At 47.2% G+C, this 21,176-nt stretch overlaps 1 protein-coding gene across 1 annotated transcript in view; it reads right to left on the minus strand.

Annotated features, from left to right (window-relative positions):
- Positions 1-4,136: 4,136 nt before the first annotated feature.
- Positions 4,137-21,176, minus strand: part of Cryl1 (crystallin lambda 1) — a 131,125-nt gene continuing 114,085 nt past the window's right edge. Inside the window, exons 6-8 of the mRNA XM_021182253.1 lie at positions 14,120-14,225; positions 5,064-5,170; positions 4,137-4,731 (exon numbers count right to left, since the gene is read on the minus strand). Coding sequence (XP_021037912.1) covers positions 4,618-4,731; positions 5,064-5,170; positions 14,120-14,225 — 327 coding nt within the window. The 3' untranslated portion in view covers positions 4,137-4,617. The remainder of the gene's footprint in view (positions 4,732-5,063; positions 5,171-14,119; positions 14,226-21,176) is intronic.

Here is a 21,176-nt window from a genome sequence, read left to right on the forward strand (position 1 = left end):
GGGGTCTTTTTCAGACTTCCTGCTGATACTCCATGCTATCACCTACATTTGGAAACCATCTTTATTGTGTGTGTGTGTGTGTACTGTCGGGGATGCTGTTTTGTACTTATTTCCATACAAGATTGTTCCAGTCATATTTACAGAAGTTTGTTGGGGGGGGGGTGGCAGGGGAGTTGGTTGGTTGTTTTTTGTTTTTAAGTAAGGATAATAAAACAAAAGAGATGTGGAAAAAAACTCTAAAGAACATGAAATATTCGTGTGGAGAACTCCTGGAGTCCTGCATTTGGGAAGTGGAAACAGGAGGGGACCCTGCCTAAAATAAATCCAAGCAAGCCAAATGCTAAGTCCAACTAGCTGTGACCGTCTCTTCATTCCAACCCACACCCACTAGGGGCTGCAGAGACTGGTCAGACTAGAAGGGAGCCAAGCAGAAGACACTGGACACTCATGTTGCTTAGTGAGTCAAGTAAGGCTTAGGAAGGTGCCCCTTGGGTCTGGGCAGGAGGCTCCTCTCAGAGCAAGACCCAGGACCAAGGCAAATTGGTGAGCTGAGCACAGGATGCAGCCACGCCACCCGTTCAGCTCCTTAGTACTTCCAAGTACAGCAGAGAGGGTGGCTATGAGGAGCCAGAACCCAGGCTACACTTGTTCCACGTATACCATGCTTCCTCTGCCCCTTTCATTACTCTTATTTTCATGTGTGTGTGTGTGTGTGTGTGTGTGTTCATGTGGAGTTCAGAGAACAGTCTGTGGGGATCAGTTCCCCCCTGCCACCACATGGGTCCCTGGGGTCGCATTCAGGCTGTCAAGCTTAGCAGCAAAGCCTCCACCTGCTGAGCCATTCCACAGGCTCCTGGCTTTGTTTCTATCCACACAATCAATCTGGTGGCACACTGGCAGCCATGTCTGACGTGTCTGCTTCTGTTTACATTGCTTACAACAATGTAAGGTCGGTGTGGGCAGTTTTCTTCTTTCTTTTCTGTCTGCTTTATCTTCAACATTTGAAGAAAGACTTGACATAATACAGATATTCAATAACTATTAAGTGAATCCACTGACAGTTAATAGATTTCTAACAATTGTGATAGCTAATGTGACAGTCTTGGCCATTCTTGTGGTTTCCCATAAGGGCCCACTCTCTGACAAGGTCAATGAGAATCAAGGCCACTCCTTGGATGGATGCAAGACCACTAGCTAGCCATATCACTGTGCATGACAGGACAATGCAGTCACCATTAAACACAGGGTACAAAACAAGGCCAAGCCCAAAATTAGCCTAGCAGTGAAGGTGGCCACAGCACGGGAGGGTTGCTCCCAATTACAGTGGGTCACTTGCATCAGACCTTTGAGTCTGTCTGAGCCTACAGGTGGAGTCTTCAAGGTCACTGACACTTATTCAGGGGACAGAATTGTTCTCTCAGCTCAGTGATCCTATCTCAGGCTCCTGAGTGCTGAGATTACAGACAAGTGGCTTTTAGAATGGAAACAAAGATGCTGGGCATTGGGATGCACCTATAACCCCAGTTCCTGGAGGCTGAGGCAGGAGGATCAAGAGTTCAAGGTCATTTTAGGCTATGTAAAACCTTGTCTCAAAGCAGTTATAGTTATCTTTTGATCCTCAGTTAAGAAGCTGAGCAGGAACTGTAGGCAGCCTGCTGTTGGCATCCCAAACAGGGCAATCATGGCGAGTCAGAACACAGAGACACTGTGACTGCTTTGGGAAAGACACTGGATACTTTCATCATGCTGAAAGATTTATGGCTTTGCAATCCCAAAAAAATGATTCAGAAACTAGTCAGGATGATTTTTGATTAGGCAGGTCCTTCTGGGAGATTAACTCCCTGTTTTGTTTTGTTTTTATAATAGTAATTTGAAATAGCGAAATCTATGACTGAAGCCTATCAACAAAGGTCCAGCAGTATTACCTGAGCATCGTAGACTCAATTATGATGTGACAAGGAACACTCTGTCTAGTCCCATATCAAATCTCCCTTGAACGTCCGTGTTTGGCTAAACCCAGATTCTACCCAGCTGCTTCCAGAACCATCTTCCTCAACTGGGGTCTATGTTCCCTTTCATTTGTTCTCAAGTTTGCTCTGTCTGTTATTTTCACTTAGGTGAGGGACAGCACTTGCATACCCTATCAATTCCCATTATAGGCTATGACAGCTACAAATAAGACCATGAAGCCTTCCCGCTACTATATCAGCTCCTCCCTAAATAGCCAAAGGATTGATTCCAGGATACCAAAATCCATAGATGTTCATGTCTCCCATATAAAATGGCTCTGTGTCTGCAAAAATCCCCCCTCCAATCCATCTGCATGCTGTAAGTCATGCCTAGATGATGCAACGTAAATACTGTGGAAATGGCTGTGACGCTCTATAGCTTTGACAGCGGTAAGGGGGACAGTTTGTACGTGTTGCTTTTTGGAACCTTCTGGAATCCTTCCCAAATATTTTAAATCTCTATTTGGCCAAATTCCTTAGATTGTGAATCTGCAGATATTTCCAAACATGTCTGACTTCCCCAGGAAGACACGGCAATGAAAGTATTAATATAGCTTAGACACACAACAAAGACCAACAGTTCTAAGTGGCACCACCTCTGTGCCCTACAGCAATGCTGCCTAGGACGAATGAGTGCCCTTGCCTAGAACCCCTAGGGTCTCACACATGAAGTCTCGGGTCCAGCAGCAGACATGGCCAGCCCTTCCAGGACTCTCCTGGCTCAGCAATGCCAAGAGCCAGACAGATCACAAGTGGGATCTACCTGTGCCCCGTGTATGGCTAGGTCATGTGGGCTCTCAGGCATGGTCTGGGGAATGCATGGCTTTCAGGTCTCAGGGAGGAGTTAGGCAGGCAGCTCTGAGAATAAACCTGTGATCCTGTAGTAGCCCTGGAAAGTGCCTGGGGGGGGTGTGGTGAGCCTCAGCTGCAGGGAGGTGCAGGGGCCCTCAATTGGATGGAGCAATAGCTCAGGAAGGGTGAGGGACTGAGTCACCAGCTCCAAGGGGCTGAAGCTCAATCAGGCAAAGAGGATGAGGCCTTTTGGGGCCCAATACTTCCTTTCCATCTTGTCACATGTCACCCCAGTGAGGTTTTCAAACACTTTCAGATCTCCTGCTCTGCCTCTCACTTTCTGACCTTGACCAAGGTAGCCATGGACACTAGCACTTGCAAGCCATGACAGGCAGCTCCTACTTGCAGGCATCCCCAGGTCACCCTTATAGCCCCACAGCAGGCTTGCCTCCAGTCTGGTCCTTTCTGCTGTCAGAGTGAACTTACTCGAGTCTGACCCATCTCGTACTGAAGAGAGAGTGAGTTCTAATCATTAGCATGTTCTAGGGCCTCTCTGCAGAGCTCTCTCCTGGCTGCTGTGAGCTGAGCCATTCTCAGCATAGCCTGTTCTGACCCCATGTTCTTCCTCTGCTGAGAGGTGCCAGCTGACTCCTATTGTCCACTGAGGCCCAAGTCCTTGAAGCCTCCCTTGCAGGGACTTTCAATGTTACCATATCCCTCCATGCACACGAGCCCTTGGGGCACTAGGCCAGTCTAATGGTCACTTGATTGTTTCATGGTAGTCCCAGATCCTCAGTCACAGGTGTGTGCTGAGGGCACAGGAGTGTACTGACCAGGACTCACAAACAAGTAAAAACGATCACGTCCTAGTCAGGATCACGGCTTCCACACCAAAGCAGCCTCCACCTTGAGGAGATGCAGCTCCCTACCCATGTGACACTGAGATCCTCGCCACCCAAAACTGCAAGGCCAGTGCCTTGCCAGAGCTGTCCGGGAGCCCTGTGATAGCCTCCAGTAACCAAGTCGCCGTGAGAGACATATGTACTGGTGTCCTCGGTGTCCTGGAAGCTTGTGCCCAGAACAGACATTATGTTGTAGGAGGTTCTAGAAATGACTGTTAAGCATGTGTCTCTTTGGTTGAACTCTGCACCATTTCATTTACTACAGACATGAAAATCTCAAAGGCTGGGAAGCCTGCAATGATTCTTAAACATCTGACCAGAGACCCACAGGGTACCACTGAGAAGCTTGGGGAAGCACTGTCCAAATTGGAGGACCGTACAGGTGTTTATGTAGAGTGTGTGTGTGTGTGTGTGTCCTCATGACACACACAGATTGTCCTCATGCAATCAAGACTTTTATTCAGAATAAGCGCCAGCAAACTGAAAGTGATTGCTTTTTTATGCAGGGTTACGGGACGCTCAGAGTGGGATTAGAAAATGATTACAAAAAAAAAAAAAAAAAAACTACATTTGAAGTAGATTAAGGTAACAGAGAGCTGCAAATCAGCACCTGGAAATGCACGCATAATCACACTGGAAAGAAAAGGTGAGAATCTTCAGCCTGTTTGCCTGGGTGGCAGGGAACCCACACCTCAGAACCTAAGCAGTGCTTCGATATCCCAATGCAGGGTTAGGCAGGAGTGCCCACAAGATACTTGGCTTCTATCACTGCCCATGGGGAAACACAGAGGAGCAGGCCTGGGCTTCAGGCCAGCTTCCTGGGCTTCTTGATGCTGCACAGGGATTGGATCAAGAGCTTCTCATCTCTCCAGTAGAGCTGCCCAGGAAGGAGGGGCAGCAGCGTTACAGGAAATTCACTTGGGCTGCATCTGGTACTTCAGTATGGAGAGCTTCATGAGGCAGTCGTCCCTCCACTGCCTCCTGGCAGCTAAGTGCTCCGGATCATCAGGAACCTTCATGCACATGTCCTGGGAGGAGAAAGGGGGAAGAGAAACAGAGTGCACATGCAGAAGTAGTAATCTGCCAGGAGTGCAACTGTCTTTTATGCCAGCTGTATGCATACCGCTTCCAAACCCCATAGTCAACAAAAGCTCCAGACCCTGAGATTCCCCAAGACAAGTCAAAACGAGCTGCTGGTCGCCATCACCTTGTCCTTAGGTATCCTGAAGTTCAGGATGCCAGTATGGGCAGTCAGGGAAAAGCAACCTTCGGAATCAAGGGTTAAGACTGCAGCTCCTGACAAAGCCCCACCCACAGGAGGTATGGGAGCAAGATAGCTAGGATTGGGTGGTCCACATACCTCACTAACTCTCTCCACTGTGGCCCCTGAGAACTCTGGAACAGGCCCGAAAGTACTGAGGACGCGCTTCATTCCTTCGCTGTATCTCTCACAGTAGCTAATCACACCTGCAATGGCATGGAAACGGGAACCCACGCATCAGCATCAGCGTTCCGGAACTCCCAACGGAGACCTCTGCAGAACAGTCTATCCTGGGAAAGGGGAATCTACAGAGAAGAGGTAGAAGGTAACCTCTGGTCTAGGTGAGCAGGACCTGCCCCAGGAGTCATTATCCTAGCTTTCTGGAAACTAAAATCCTAAAGAGAACTAGGGCCTTCAGACCTGCCATGTGTCCTTCACCAGTGCATCTCAGGGGTCCTTAGTGGGTGGTACTCATGCTCTGATGTATAGAAAGCATCCCCTTTAACCATGTGCTGTTGAGGGTGTATGCTGGGCTTCAGTGCATTTTTTCCCTTCATTTTCCTTTCTCTTTTACCTCCCACCCTTTTCTTTCTTTGGGATACAGGGGCTCATGTAGCCCAGGGTACATAGATGACCTGGGATGTCTAGTCCCACCTCCACTATTCAAGTGCTTGGATTATAGGCATGTGACACCACTCCTGCTGTATGTGGATCCAGGGTTTTATACTTGCTAAATAAGTACATCTTCAGGCTCCTCTCTTCCCCCCATCCTCCTGTTTTCAGACAGTTTCACTCTGTAGCTCATAATAACCTTAAACTCAAGGTAATCCTCTTGCCTCAGCCTCCCAAGTGCTGGCAGGCGTGAATCACCATGCATGGCCTCGATTCATTCTTTATGAACCCCAGATGTCAAAACTCAAGTCACTCCCTCCTTATCACACTCTTAAGCCTTGAGGGCAGGTTATGTTTTACCCGGTATTTACAAAGTGGGGCGGGCCGCACCGGAGGTCTATTCACCACTGGCTTATACTTCCAGTGTAAGGAGGGCTGGAGCCCGGCCTGCCCAAATCCCTGTGCACAGGCTGCCCCGCCCAGCCAGGATGATTCTTTTCCCCACTGCAGGGTCGTGGTGGAGAAATGAGTGGGAATGAGGAGGGGCACACAGTCAGTACGAGCAGCTGCAGGGCTGTGTGGGCTGAAGCCAAGACACTGAACCCAGATGAGCCCTGAAGGAAACTGCAAGCCTGGTCTAGCCTAGGCACCTTTCCAAAATGTAGCCACCCGCCCCAGGGTACTCAGTTCCCTCTTCTTTCTCCCTTACATGCTGAGCCTGGGATCTGCATGAACAGGCATGGGTTAGAGACAAGATAAGCTAGAAGCCAAAGCCTAGATTCCCAGAGGTCAAAGTGCTATGAGTCCTGGCTGTGCTAAGCCTGGCCCACTTCATTTTTTCCATTTTCTGATGCTAGACTTGGGTTCTACCATGAGATAGCCCTGGGAGCTTTGTTCAGTCTTCTGGAGCCACAAAGCCTCAGTAATAGAACTCGGGCACACAAAGTTGCAAACTTTGCACAGACTCTCATCTACCCTGTGAAGACAGTATCTGATGGATCTAAAACAAAAATGAGAACTGGATACTCTTTTATAAGAAGAGCTTGGTTTGGGGGTTTAGCTTTGATAGATCCACACTGAAACAGAAGCCAAAATTGTCTGGGTTTCTATTTTGTTTGTTTCAAATAGTTTTTCAGTGTGCCAAAGAGCCTTTGAAAAAAAAAAGTATGTAAAAGTGTGTGTGTGTGTGTGTGTGTGTGTGTGTGTATGTGTGTGTGTGTGTGTGTTGAGATTAGGTCTCATGTAGCTTAGGCTAGCCCCAATCTTACCTTGTAGCGAAGGCTAGCTTGGAAAACAGTCCATCCTATTTCTGTTTCCCAAATGCTGGGATTTCCAGCGTGCACCCTCCACACCCAGCTTGAGATTGCTTTGAAGGCAATATTAAAGCTGGCCAGCTTCCTGGCATTGGCACCTACAATTAACCGGTGGCTACTTTTTAAAGAGAAGATCTCACTGCATAGGTGTTAAGTCAGTAGTCCAGAACTCTGCAAATTCCTATAAATAACCCTTCCATGTTTAGTCTTCCGTAGTTGGTTCAGAATTACCACAGACCAGAAAAAGACGTAAATATGTCTTTCCCTTAAGAAACTAAGCATTTGTTTCATTTTTCCTATTTATTTATTCACACTAGCAATGATAAAATCTAGACACAGTGTATTCATTTAGAGTTGGGAGCAAGACACACAGAGTTGAATATACCTGAAAGATATTGAGTGATTACAAGTTAGTCAGCTTCCATCATTATGACAAAATCCCTAAGATAATCAATAAGGTGGTGAGACCAGCATTGAGACTATGTCCATCAGTCATTTACAAAACCACGGGGCGCTGGGTGTGGTGGCGCATGCCTTTAATCCCACCACTCGGGAGGCAGAGGCAGGCAGATTTCTGAGTTCGAGGCCAGCCTGGTCTACAAAGTGAGTTCCAGGACAGCCAGGGCCATACAGAGAAACCCTGTCTCGGAAAAACAAAAACAAAAACAAAAACACAGGGGTAGAAGGAGCTGGAGCAGCCAGACTTGCCTTAACCACACTGTGTGCATCCAGACCCTCCTTAACCACACTGTGTGCAACCAGACCCCCTTAACCACACTGTGTGCACCCAGACCTGCCTTAACCACACTGTGTGCACCCAGACCCACCTTAACCACACTGTGTGCAGTCAGACCCCCTTAACCACACTTTGTACAGTCAGACCCACCTTAACCACACTGTGTGCAGCCAGACTCCCTTAACCACACTGTGCAAGCCCTCCAAGCTGTGTTCCCAGCTCAGTCAAGCAGATTGGCTTCTCCATTGCTCCGGGCTGTTGGCAAGCAGAATGTGGTGATGGGAACACATGACAAGGAAAGCTGCTCACCTCACAATGGCCAGGATCCAGAAGAGAAGAGGCCAGCCTCCCAATATTCACACCCAAGGACACACCCAGTGGTCTAACTTGTTTCTAAACAGACCCCCAGCCCTTTTAAAACAAATTTGTTGTGTGTGTGTGTGTGTGTGTGTGTGTGTCTGTGTCTGTGTCTGTGTCTGTGTGTGTGTTATTTGAGTGGAGGTCAGAGAACAACTTGTGGGAGCTGGTTCTCTCCTTCTATTACCTGGGTTCTGGGAATCATGTTCAGGTCCTTGGGCTTGGTGTCAAGCCCCTTTCTTTACCCTGAGCCATTAAGATGGCTCAGGATTCCGCCTTTTAAAGCTCCTATGCTCCTTCCTAAATAACTCCACAAGCTGGTCAACCAACACTCTGCTCTATCACAGAAGAAAATGGGGAAGTTGGCTGTGGCTGCATATTTAATCAGCTTATAGGGAAAATGTAGCCTGGGACCCTCTCAGGAGCAGTTCTACCTCCCCGGCCAATGTAAGCAGCAGCCTCAAGGGGTTTGATACACAGACCACGCTTTATCTCTGGGTTACTTTACAGTCCTTCTATATGTGTTCACCTTTCACCATCCTGAAGCCATTCTAATCTCACAGAGATGTTCTAGAACTTTCTCTCTGCTGTACATTTATTTATATTTTCATTTTATGCACATGAGTGTTTTGCCTGTCTGGATGTATGAGCACTGTGTACGTGCTTGGTGCATGTGGAGTTTAGAAGAGGGCAATAAAAATGGCTGTGAGCTGGCATGTGGATGCTGGGAACCAAATCCTGGCTTTCTGCTAACACAAGTGCCATCTCTCCAGTGTCCATGGGACATTTGTTTCTTCAACATAGAATAAGATGTGGTAAAACTGTTTCTAATACAACTTATAACTCTTCCCCCACGCAACAAAATTTGACTTCTTTACATGAGAGGGAAAAAAAAAAACTGAGTGGAAATCGTCTCTAAATACCGATTCTACCAGAAAGGGACAAGCCCTGCCTTACCCTCTCACCCAGCTGGCTCACCCACACCTTCTTCCTTCCAGTCTCACTTTCCCTTTGCCCTTCCTTCTGTGCCTTCCTGCCTGTCCACATGAGCTTCACTCTTCCATAGAGCTTGCAGAGCTTGGTTTTGCAGAAGCTAAGCCTAGTTTTTTTTAAAGATTTATTTATCCTTATGCGCCTGTACAGTGTGTGTGTGTGTGTGTGTGTGTGTGTGTGTTTGGACTACACATGCGCCTGTACAGTGGTTATGAATCTCCATGCAGGTTCAGGGAATGAAACTTGGATTCTCTGGAATAGTAGCCTGGATTCGTAACTGCTGCTTCTCAGCTCTTTGACCCATGAGCCTGATTTCTTTTCTTTTCTTTTCTTTTTTTTCTTTTCTTTTCTTTTTTTCTTTTCNGGCAGATGATGTAGCTCAGTGATCCAGTACTTATTTGGCACATATTGGTTCCAGTCTTCTCCATCATCCTTCCTCTTTTCTGTCTAATTTCTCTAATTAAATTGTTTGCCTCTTAAAGCAATATTATCTAGGTTAAAACTAGCAAAATTCTCTCTCTCTCTCTCTCTCTCTCTCTCTTTTTTTTTGAGACAGGGTTTCTCTGTATAGCCCTGGCTGTCCTGGAACTCACTTTGTAGACCAGGCTGGCCTTGAACCCAGAAATCCGCCTGCCTCTGCCTCCCAAGTGCTGGGATTAAAGGTGTGCACCACCACGCCCGGCTCCCAAGAGCCTGATTTCTTAAGAAATGCTTTTATGGACAAAGAATACCCAGAAAGGAGTTGATTCTCAAGATGAGATTTTGATTATCTGTTCTCTAGCTGTGAGACCTGCCAGGTAAAACAGGGGCTTTCTTTAACCCTAGCATCTCTACCAACAGGAAGCCCTCCTGTCTGCTGAATTTATGGGGTGAGACATGGCCCGCTATGCTGTACCTGGATGGCACACATGCCTGACTGACACTCCCCAGTACTGAACCCACACCTGCATGGAGTCACCTCAGCTAAGACAGTCTCACAGACTTTATGAAAACAGGTCAGAGGAGCCTGAAAACAGAATGACAATATCAAATGTCCTTCAAGGACAGGGTTGTCATGACAACAGGGCCCATTCCAGTACTGCCCCCTCCCCCTTTCCCCCAAGTTCAGCTGTTCCCACCGGCAATGGTGGGTAAACATAGACAGACAAGACCTCCAGCAGGCTTTCTTCTAAAAAACCTGGTAAGTGTCTACAAGACAAGGAACAATTAGTCCACCTGGAGGCGGGGGGTGGGGGGGGTGTGGGGGGGCCTGGGGCTGTCAGACTCTCAGATATGTCCCTCCACAGAGACAGCAAGACACAAAGTCCAAAAAGCTGCCAGGGACAGAGCAGGTCGGGAGTCTCAGCGAAGAAACAAACCTGGCCTGGTTGTAAGGCTGCCTCTATCCCTCAATCAAAAACTGGCCTCATCTAGACTTACTCTATATTTCTCCTTCCGGCTTGGGGGAAGCTTTGGGGAAAAAAATTAAGAAAATTGAAACCAAACAAAACCCCTGAAAGAGTAATAAATTAAACATGACAAGCAGAGTGAAGATAACAGTTAAACCTTGGGTGTGTAGCTCAGTCTCGCATGCCCAAGGCTCTGGGTTCCAGGCCCCAGCACTGCCACCAAAAACATAAGGATAAAACAAACAAGAGGTCATTGATTAAGCGTGTAATCTACCTGGACCACTACCTTCCAAGTCGTCTCTTTGCACATCTCCCCCATCCACCTGCCAGAAGGGGCTGCTGTCCCCCCACTGAACAGCTAAGAAAACTGAGGTGCGCTGAATCAAGTGGCTGATCTAAGCTGATCTCACAGTAGCAGCTAACAGACAGGAAAGCCAGGGTAGGCAGGGAGTATGGCTAACTGTCTTGCTGGCCAGAGCCTCTAGTGTGAAGCATATTATTTCACAAAGGATGCTTTTTTTTTTTTTAAAGTAGACAAGAAGGCAAACTGAGCAAGCATCCTACCCTATTGCTTTCCTACTTAGTTAGGATTTTCCCCTACCCTGCCAGCTTCTCAAAAGCACCCCTCTGCCTCAGGTCTTTCTCATTCTCGGGGTTTCTCAGCAAAGACTAACTTTTTTTTTTTTTTCTGTATTTCTATTCTTTCTTTTAGATACTAGCCAGAGCCTTCGAACCCTTTCCCTGGAACTCTGTGAAGTCTACCTTGATCTCCAAGCCTTCCCCAACCTTCCCCCACATAGCTGCTAAGGCTTTCCTAACACTCCCTCAAAAGGCAAAACTCTTCTTCAACACCCTCCCTGCCCCTCCACCCCGCGACTACTGACATTTACCGCTTGCCTGCCCTGGTGTTTTCTCTCAACTCTAATAAAATTATCCTTAAGTTTTAAAAAAATAAATAAATAATCCTGAAGTATCTGCAATTGCTTTGGAGGGGGAAAAAATGGAGCTTTTAAACCTAAAAACTTAACCTGAGATGAAAGCCACGTCGGCAAAACCAAGGAGCTTCCTCCCCACTCCAATCTTGATGGATTCCCAGTGACACCAGAAGAATTAAGGGCCATTGGTTCCCAGCCAGATCTTCTAACTTGTTAGCGCTGGGCTTTGGAATGCTCAGAAGTTGAAAACTACATCCGACCCCTATTATCATATTAAGCCAATTAAGCTTTCTTATCATATCAGTTTTGTTTGAAAAACTGTTGTGGCCTCCTTCCTGTCTGCCACCCCACTGACGCTGGAGTGTCTGGTATCCCTGGCTCCTGCTTCTGTTTGTTTGAGATTCAAAGCTCTTCTCAGTTCTCTCCCTATTGATTTCTCACAACCTTTAACTACCTTGGTTCTCTCGAGAAAAAGAAACACAGTGGTTATCAGGCAGGCCCACGTCCACTTCAAATGCTTGGCTATGCTCCCCACTCATACGGTCTGGCTGAAAAGACATCTGAAATGACCCAAGACCACTTCAATGACATCTCAAAACTCTTATTTCACTTGTATGAAGATGTCTTCTTGGTGTTTTCTTCTCATATTCAGCAATGATCTTCCCACACGAGGCATGGCGACCGCTGGGAGACTCCTTTCTCCCTTTGGCTGCTCACGGACGGCAAGGCTTGCTTTTAAGAAAGACACAGTTACTTAAGTGTTATTGCAGGGCTTGTGTAGTGGGTCCACAACACGTAATACTGTGTCTGCGAAAACTGCCATGAGTGTTGGTTGTTAACTGCTGTAGTGGAAACCTGACCGAGCTAGCAACCAAGCAGCGTGGGGATCATGGGACAAAAGTCAGACTCAGAGAGGCCATCGGCTCCAAGCACAACATGACAGCAATTTCCTCTCAACATCTACCAGGGCCCTTTAGTTCATCCAGGGTGTGAGCCCTCCCCTCCAGATCACTGGCACCAGTTTCTAGAAAGTCCTTTCTGCCACATGAGTCACATACGAAACACAAACCTGTCTGCCTGCTGTGTCCAGTCTTCCGTTCTAGTTCTGCCCACTCAGGAAGCAGGCACATAGCAGGATTGGGGAGGGGGGTGCACTCTGTAATCAGTCCCAACACTGAGAAAGCTGAGGCAGGAGGATTACTTGATGTCTGAGACCAATTGGGCTACATAGTATCGGGAGTGCTGGAGTAGGAGTGGGACCCTGTCTCCAAACTGAACAAAGAGAACACACTCCTACCCCTCTGCCCCACCCCTCAAAGGGAAGAAATCTCAATTCCTACCCCTCTGCCCCACCCCTCAAAGGGAAGAAATCTCAATTCCTACCCCTCTGCCCCACCACAGGGGGAAAAATCTCAATTCTTACCCCTCTGCCCCACCACAGGGGGAAAAAAATCTCAATTCCTACCCCTCTGCCCCACCACAGGGGGAAAAATCTCAATTCTTACCCCTCTGCCCCACCACAGGGGGAAAAATCTCAATTCCTACCCCTCTGCCCCACCACAGGGGGAAAAATCTCAATTCTTACCCCTCTGCCCCACCACAGGGTGAAAAAATCTCAATTCCTACCCCTCTGCCCCACCACAGGGGGAAGAATCTCAATTTCTACCCCTCTGCCCCACCACAGGGGGAAATCTCAGTATCTCTTGTGAAATACAGTCTTGACACTACAGATTACATTTGTTTTCTTTCTACTTTACTCCTTTACGGCTTAAGAGGACTCTGCTGGAGTAACGAACAGTCATTGTAGGAGCTTACAGCCACAGAGCAGTAAAAGGATGATAAAAGTTCCTTGCGGCTCAGCGGGATGGCGGTGGTGGTGGAAGGGTGCTTGCACGCAGAGGGCTCTAGGTTTGACTCCCCAGGAAAACAAAAGGAAAAAAGGGGGAGAAAACCCCATAAACACCATTTGCTATTGTATCAGATATGTCTCATGCCTATGGTTCCAGCATTCAGCAGGAAGACCATGCATTTGTGGCTAGCCAGGGCTATGTAGTGAGACTTCACTCCGGACAAAGAGAAAAAAGGAAGAGTTACTGCCATTTTAATACGGAGAGATAGCTAGCGTGTAGGGTAGCATCTTTCAGATTTCGGTGTATCGCGGCACTGGTGTGTTTTAATTTGCTCTGGGTTTCATCAGCTGGTCATCTTTGGCTCTTTTACAATCTGCTTCGATCTTATTCATCAATTATCTTTCTTTGGAATTACCAGGTCACACTGACTGCCCCCCCAGGCCTCTGAAGTAAGCTTCTGGACAGTTGTCTGGCCTGCCTCACCCTGCCAAGCAGGCCCCTCCTGTGCGACACCTGCCTTGTGACTCCTGTCCTTGGGGGTGGCCACCCCACTGATCTGCAGACGCACCTGAGGGCACTCCAGTGTAAACGATCTCCAGAGTAGACAAGACTACAGAAGCGTGTCTTTGTTTTCCTTCTTGCTTCTGTGATCAATACCTCGCAGAAGCTGCAGCCTCTCTCATCAAGCAACAGAGCACGATACACAGCACAGCCCCAGTCACAGCGCTTCCTTTTCTTCCTCTGATTCCATTAAGGACTCCTTGGCATCCAGAGCCTGAAGCCTCGCAGACCACTCGGACTTACATACCAGCTCACAGTCATCTGTGTGAGCGCCTGTCTGAGTTACTAGGGTTGATCAGAGTCCCTTCTAGGCACTGCCACTACTACTCTATTTAGAAGGAAACAGCAGACAATGGTGGCTAATAAAGCTCACAGGAATAGTCAACATCACATCTCTGTCCCAGGCATACCTTCAGCATTGAGGTGCATAGTCTCCAAGGGTCCGATGAAAGCATACCGCATGCCCAGCCCGTCTGACATGACCAAGTCCAGGTCGCTAGGAGATACTATTTCTTCCTACATGGGGAGAAGACAGCAACACACAGGTGAGCTCTTTGGAAAGGCAATTTCAAAATTGTGCTTGTTCTAACTTCCTGTAGGCAGTAGCACCGCCCCCCCCAAAAAAAAACAACAAAAAACTTACCAACACACTATAATATTTTAATCAGATTTTGTACAACCTAGCTACCCTATATGCATGGGTCCTTAAGAAATAAGACTGTATGGCACAGGCACAACTACCCCTTCTCCACGTTGCCATCCCTACATCTTGCCTGCAGCTTTGAAGACAGCAAAGTTAAAGGAGACCCAAGGAAAAGGTCAGGGGGCTTTTCTGGATATTTGTTGGGGGGAGGGGAGTTTACAACACCCGGAAGAACAGGAAATGGCTCTCAGGCTTCACCTGCCTGCAAGTCAGGCCTTGTTCAGCTTTTAATGAGTTTGTTTCTTTGATGAAGCACAGCTTAGGATGGGTTTGTTTGCGGAGGTGGGCCCTAGACATTTCTACAAATGTGAATTGCCAAACAAGAGGGAAGTCGCTATGTGTTGTGCTTAGAAAGCCAGCCAGCCAATTTGTGTGCATGGCTTTGGGCATGGGGCTAAAATCGTTAGTGGTAGAGCCTGGTGACACACTGCAGGTCTACTCTCTTCTGGGACCTCTGTACCCTGGGCATCTCAACTCTTGGCAAGGCAGATATGAGGAAAGAGGAGCATTTCCCTAAAACTCCCCGCTGACTAGACTGGCATCGTCCCTTTGGAACCTACCACGCACAGACTCTTTCCTGGGCAGTTCCTTTCAGAGAGGGCCCTGTGGGGCTTGCTATCAATAAAGCCACTAACCATGCCACCTTTCCTAGAAGCAGCTTGGGGGTGGGGACTCAGCTCTTAGCTGGAGGACCCAGTTCCTCCACAGAGATACACCCTGTCACGCTATGCACCTTGCTCCCAGTGACAAGCTCAGGCAAATCACCCATCAGACATGTCACCCCAGTCTGGGATTTAGATCTTTCTCTGAAAGGTCTGTCTGACATCCTTCTTAAGAAGACAAGCCTTGTCAGCCTGAAGGAGGGATCTGAGAAGTCACTACGGGTCGCCGGGTCATCATGGTTCCGCAGGGAGGAACCTTTTGTCCTTCTGATACCCCTGGGATTTGGGCTTCAGAGACTAAATCGCCCCCTGCTGGCCTGGGCAGCAGGGACTTTCCACTCCAGACTCCAAAGGTAACTAACTAACTTAGAGCTGCTGGCATTTTGGGCACCACCACTGCCACTGTACCCCAACTAACAAATGACATAGGGAGTCTTGAGTTTGTGTGTTCGGATCACCCCACTTCCACTTGAGGCAGCTTCAGGGAGAGAATAGTGATGCAGAATCAAGATGGAGGAGAGCCTACCGCCCTAGCAGGACAAACATAGCCATGTCAAAGAACCACTTTCCATCCAGCGGCAGCAGGTAAGATACAATCCCAGCACTCGGGAGGCAAAGGCAGGCGGATTTCTGAGTTCAAGGCCAGCCTGGTCTACAAAGTGAGTTCCAGGACAGCCAGGGCTACACAGAGAAACCCTGTCTCAAAAAACCCAAAACAAAAAACAAAACAAAACACACAAAAAAACAAAAAACAAATACAGAAAGACTGTGTGTTCAAGATGCACGCACAGAGTGGAGAGTTGTGATGAAACCAGGCACTGGCACCAGCTGTGGTCTTCCGAAAGTCGGATGCCCACCTCCTGCAATGACCACGTCCCTCAGTGCAGACTCCTCAGCAGCAGAGCTTGCTAGCTGCACATTTCTAACCATGCAGGTGCACAGTGCTCATTCTCATGTGACTTGATTCCGTTTCTCAATATCATGTTTTTAAGATACACACAGGGACGGGGATAGGGCTCTGAGAACTTTTAGAGCCTACGTTAAAAGAACTTCAAGACACTCAACCAATGAGCCACCTAGAGTCCTTAACCTTTGTTTTTCCTTTTTGGCTGGGAATGGAAGGAACCCAGCCTCGCATGTGACAGGTAAGCGCCCTCCCGACTCCCAGGAGCTGGCCTTTCTTTCTGAGGTCCTCTGGAGGAGGAGAACTATTTCCCTCAGTCCTTCCCCCACAGCACAGACAGAAGGGACGAATCTTCACTTCTGCATTTCTTTCTGCCCTGTGTGGTATTTCCAAGGGGATTCCTCAAGCCTGTATTTTTTCCCTAGAAGCTAATCTAGTGGAAGAAAATGGTCATGGGTATTTCCATCCAACTGTGACTGCGTTACTGCGGCAAACACGCACACTTCTCCCGGAAGCTGCACTGGGCGCACAACCTCTTACTCGGATGTGCTGATCCTCAGTTCTGCCCCTGAGCTCATTCCTACCCCAGCCATATCAGAACATGTATGACAGTACGTATAACAACTTCTAAGGGATGGAGGAGGTAGATACAGTGCTGATGGTGAGACACCAAGCTAACACATGACTCCTGAGACCTGGACGGGCTCAGCACACTAGTTTGCAGCATGGAACCCAATGCCAGTCCAGATTAATACTTATCGGAATAGCTACTGGTACTTCCTGCATTATGCAGCAAAATTCTCAAGACACACATACAAAGAACGGTCCCAGGAGGTTAGAAGAGTCCTAAAAACTCATACAAAGCAGTGAACACTGCTGTCACTGTTCTCAGCCTGGCTTTTGTACCTCATTCTGAGAAACCTCAGGGTGAAGAGGGCCCAGACACAATGGCAAGGAATCCCCTTTCACGGAAAAACTTCTGGGCTGGCCTTTCTTTAAGATCTGGGACTTAACACAGTCTACTCTGATGCATGAGGCTGGGGCCTGGGAGCGGCAAGACAGCCATCGGAAAGAAAACACAAGGCAGCAAACGAAGTGTTCAGTTACCCTGACACACATTTTATGCATAATTAAAGGTTTGGGGATTCTATTAGTGGAGACACACACACTCCTCCCTCGGTATCCATGGAGAGCTTATTACAAAATATCCTGTCTCCCCTTACCAAAGACCATGGATACTGAAGTCCCTCAAATGAATAGGTGCAGAACTGCCTTGAAGCCTCTATGCATTTTCTCATTACATCTTGGATACTTACAACACCTAACACAGAACAAACGCTGTGCGATAATTTGGTCCAGTGAGATGGCTCAATGGGTAAGGGTGCTTGCAGTCAAACCTGACAGTTTGAGTTCAATCCTTGGGTCCCACATGGTTGAATGATAAAAGGAGAGAACCAATTCCTGCAAGTTGTCATCTGACCTCCTTATGTATTCATGAATTCGTCACACACACACACAAATACATGTAATTTAAAATTTGTTATCACATCTTGTTCAAAGAACAAAGAATGCAACTCTATGTTCAATTTATAAAAATACGTTCAATCTGTAGTTCCTTAAGTCCGTGGGTGAAAAACAGACAGGTCACTCACTGTTTATACATACATGTATAAAAGACTTATTTCAACTGGCTTATGTGACTGTGGGCTGGTGAGTCTTGAGAGGCCTCAGTTCAGCTCTTTAGCCTTCTTAACCAGCTGGATGTGACCCACCCTGATTATAGAGAATAATGCTCTGTAGTTCAGGTCAGCTGATACACCAAGTCCCTCCAGGAACAGCTCCACGCTGTCTGACCTGCCTATCTGTGAGGTGGGAGAGGAAGGGGAAGATGCACGAATCCAGTGACTGACAGTAAGGAGATGCGCAGTGTGGTGACCTGGATTCTGACCAGAGGAGGGAAGGACGGAGGACAGGGGTCTTGTGTGGTGCACAGTATCTGAGGACTGCATCCTGTGACTGTCACCAGCTACACACACGTATCTTGCCTCCCTTTGACCGACCATGCTTCTGGTTTTCTCCTATGTGGCTGCTTTTCCCTCTTTACCCTCCACTCTTCTCTCATTTAATCCTGGCCACCTTCCCTTATCTAATTAAAAAGAAAGCCCAGTTTTGTTCTTCCATTTGTGCCTTGTTGATTTCCCCAGGCTTGGTCCTGACTTGTCAAGTATCTCAGAACACATATCCTTACTTGGCCACCACGGTCACCTCCAGGGACCCAGCCTTGTTACCAGGCATGCAGATAAGGTTCTACATGGGTTCCTCCCCTCCCTAACCTTCACCCAAACTGTTAGGATGTATGTCCAGTGTCTTAATTGAGAAACTACAGAAAAAAAAATGAAGGTTGAAGAGTAAGAAGTTATAACATGAATAAATCTCAGACTGTGGTATGTATAGTAAGACCTGAGACTCTGCCATCTCAGTCTACTAATGGGGACAGAAAGGAAGATAGATTTGTTTTGCTCTATCTTGGCCACTAGAAAGAGGTTACAGGCCACCCCTATTTACATGGAACAACCTTGAGCTGCAGGCAATGTCTGTCTCCTGTGGTGTTCCTGGGTAGGTTGGATAAGACAACCAACCAGTGTAGAAGTAACACCTATAAGAGCCAGGTTCAGAACTGTCCCATTCTAAGACACTCGGTCCTGGAGCCCTTGTAGATGGTCTACAGACAGAGTGTTTCAGGTATGGAGGTTTACATTGGGAGCTGTTTGGGCTCTGTAGCTTAGTAGTTAGAGCACTGGTCTTATAAACCAAGAACTACTGCAATGCATTTCACAAGAGATGAGATGAGACCATGGATTAGCTCTCTCCACTAGTACAGACTTCTATATTCTATTTTGTATTTTCTTCTCCATGTGTTACTGCTCTCTGATACACCACAAACATGGCAAGGGGATATGGGGATGAATGAGAGAGAGCACAGCAGTCAAGAGTGCACACTGCCCTCAGAGGACCTGAGTTTGATTCCCAGCATCCGTATCAGGTGGCTCATAGCAACCTGTAACTCCAGCTCCAGGAGCAAGAACAAAAAAGCCCTGGCTTAAACACTCCCTCCACACCCATGCCACCATCCAGGAGACGTGAGGCAAGAGGAAATCTTAATAAGGAGAAAATAAAAGAGAGCTGCTTCGTGACCCATAGTTACTCACAGGTTTGTGAGCAGCATGACTGCTTTCCAACACTTACAAGTTTCCTTCGAAGCAGAACACAGACATTCCTGCGTGATGACATGGGTAGATTTTGCTAACCGTGAAAGAACCCACACTTAGCTCATGCAACAAGACACTGAATCATGCCTAGGAAACACACCCTGTCAAGAGCCACCCCAGAGATACTAGGGAATGGAGATGAGAGAAGCCTCACTAGTGAGTCCGCTGGTAAGAGGCCCATGAGCCCCTTGGGTGGCAGGAGAAGCATGCATCATTCTGGGGGACATTTTGGTCACATCTAGCAAGTGGCAAAATGTCCTTCCCTGGCCTGGACTCCAAACTATCAATGAAAAGACTCGCCAGGACTAAGGCACAGGTGCAAAGGAGTCGCTGAGTCTAGGCCATGACAGAAACAGAAGCTACCTCCAAACAACCTACAATGGGAGAAACATCCAAACATTCAAAAGTCAATTAAATCAAATGAATATCAACGAATACTGGAGCATGTTAGGGAAGAGATGGATGAAAACCTGGAGGGAAGACAGGGATTTGCCTTGGGACAGGGCAAATACCTTGAGGTATTTTCTCCCTTTGAATTTTCTTTATAAAGTTTTGAAATAGGAACAAACCAAACCCCCCCAAAAAAAAACCCAAAAATATTGAATTTTCTGGAGCACTACCTCTCAGTGTACTGTGTAGATAGCGGTCTTCAGGGAGACAATGAACCATATTACCGAGTCTGAAGGACAAGGTATGTCTTCACCTTAAAACCAAGCAAAGAAAAAAAAAAAAGGATCCATCATTTTCTGAAAGGTCAAACAGAGTTTGCTACCAGACACCACGAGGACAGTAAGACAGACTAAGGGGCTCTTTGACTGGAAGGCCAACGACAGGAGTACACCCCAGGACCATCAAGGACTGGAAATTGTACAGTTCTTCATGCAGGAGAATATTTGCGTGGAGTACTGGTTGAGCACCCTAATCTAAAAATTTGAACATTTAATCTAACATTAGAATCACTAAATTTTATAGTCAAAAGTATTTCAGACTTCAGATGACTCGATTAGCAGCTCAGTCTGAACTGTATTTAATTAAAGGGTTTGGATTTGGTATAAAGATTTGAATAAGAAAACACAAGCCTCCAGCACCAAAGATACAGCATGGCGTAAGCCCTGGCTGCCTCGGGCACACCTGTAATCATAGAGCTCAGAATGCCAAGACACACAAGGGTGGGTGAGTAAGACCAATCTAGGCTACGAAGCAAGACCCTGACTTTAAAACAAAAAACAAAAAGATACCTCAAAGAGTTTTAGATCCCAAAGGCACCACCCAAGTTGGCCTCCACTTTCAGCTGGTGGAAGGTGACATCCCCTTACCCCAGCAACAAGAGTGTCTAGCTCTGGGTACCTGATGGTCTGTGCCTTCTCTTTGGGTACCAGATGTCTCTTCCTTCTCTCTGAGCACCCCCTTTATTCCTCCATTTTAGATACCCATTAACCCTGTCTGTTAACTTCCCAGTTTCAACCACCCGATTGGTCACCTGTGTGAGGGTTAGTAACGTGGTATAAAAACAGCATTTTCGCTTACAGCCTGCCTGCTTGCCATTCATCCCTTCCTCCCTGATGTTAAACTCAGGATCCTCCTGCCTCAGCCTCATAAACACTAGGCTTGCAGGTGTGTGCCAGCATACCCAGCATGGATTTCTTAGAGTTGTTATCTCTTCTCGAAGCTTTCAGAGGTTTCTGTCTGCTTGCTTTTGTTTTAAATACGCACGTGGTTATTGTTTCTCTCTCTCTCTCTCTCTCTCTCTCTCTCTCTCTCTCTCTCTCTCTCTCTCTCTCTGTGTGTATAATTAAATACATTTTAATGGAAAATGAAACATAAAATAACTCTCTTTGGAAAACAGAAATACTTAAATCTCTCCCATACATTGCTTGTCTTTAGGGCATGGTTTAATACTCACGAGAGTTCCACCTTCATTATTCTGAT

The sequence above is a fragment of the Mus caroli genome, chromosome 14, assembly GCF_900094665.2.
Source record: "Mus caroli chromosome 14, CAROLI_EIJ_v1.1, whole genome shotgun sequence".
Classification (NCBI taxonomy): Eukaryota; Metazoa; Chordata; class Mammalia; order Rodentia; family Muridae; genus Mus; species Mus caroli.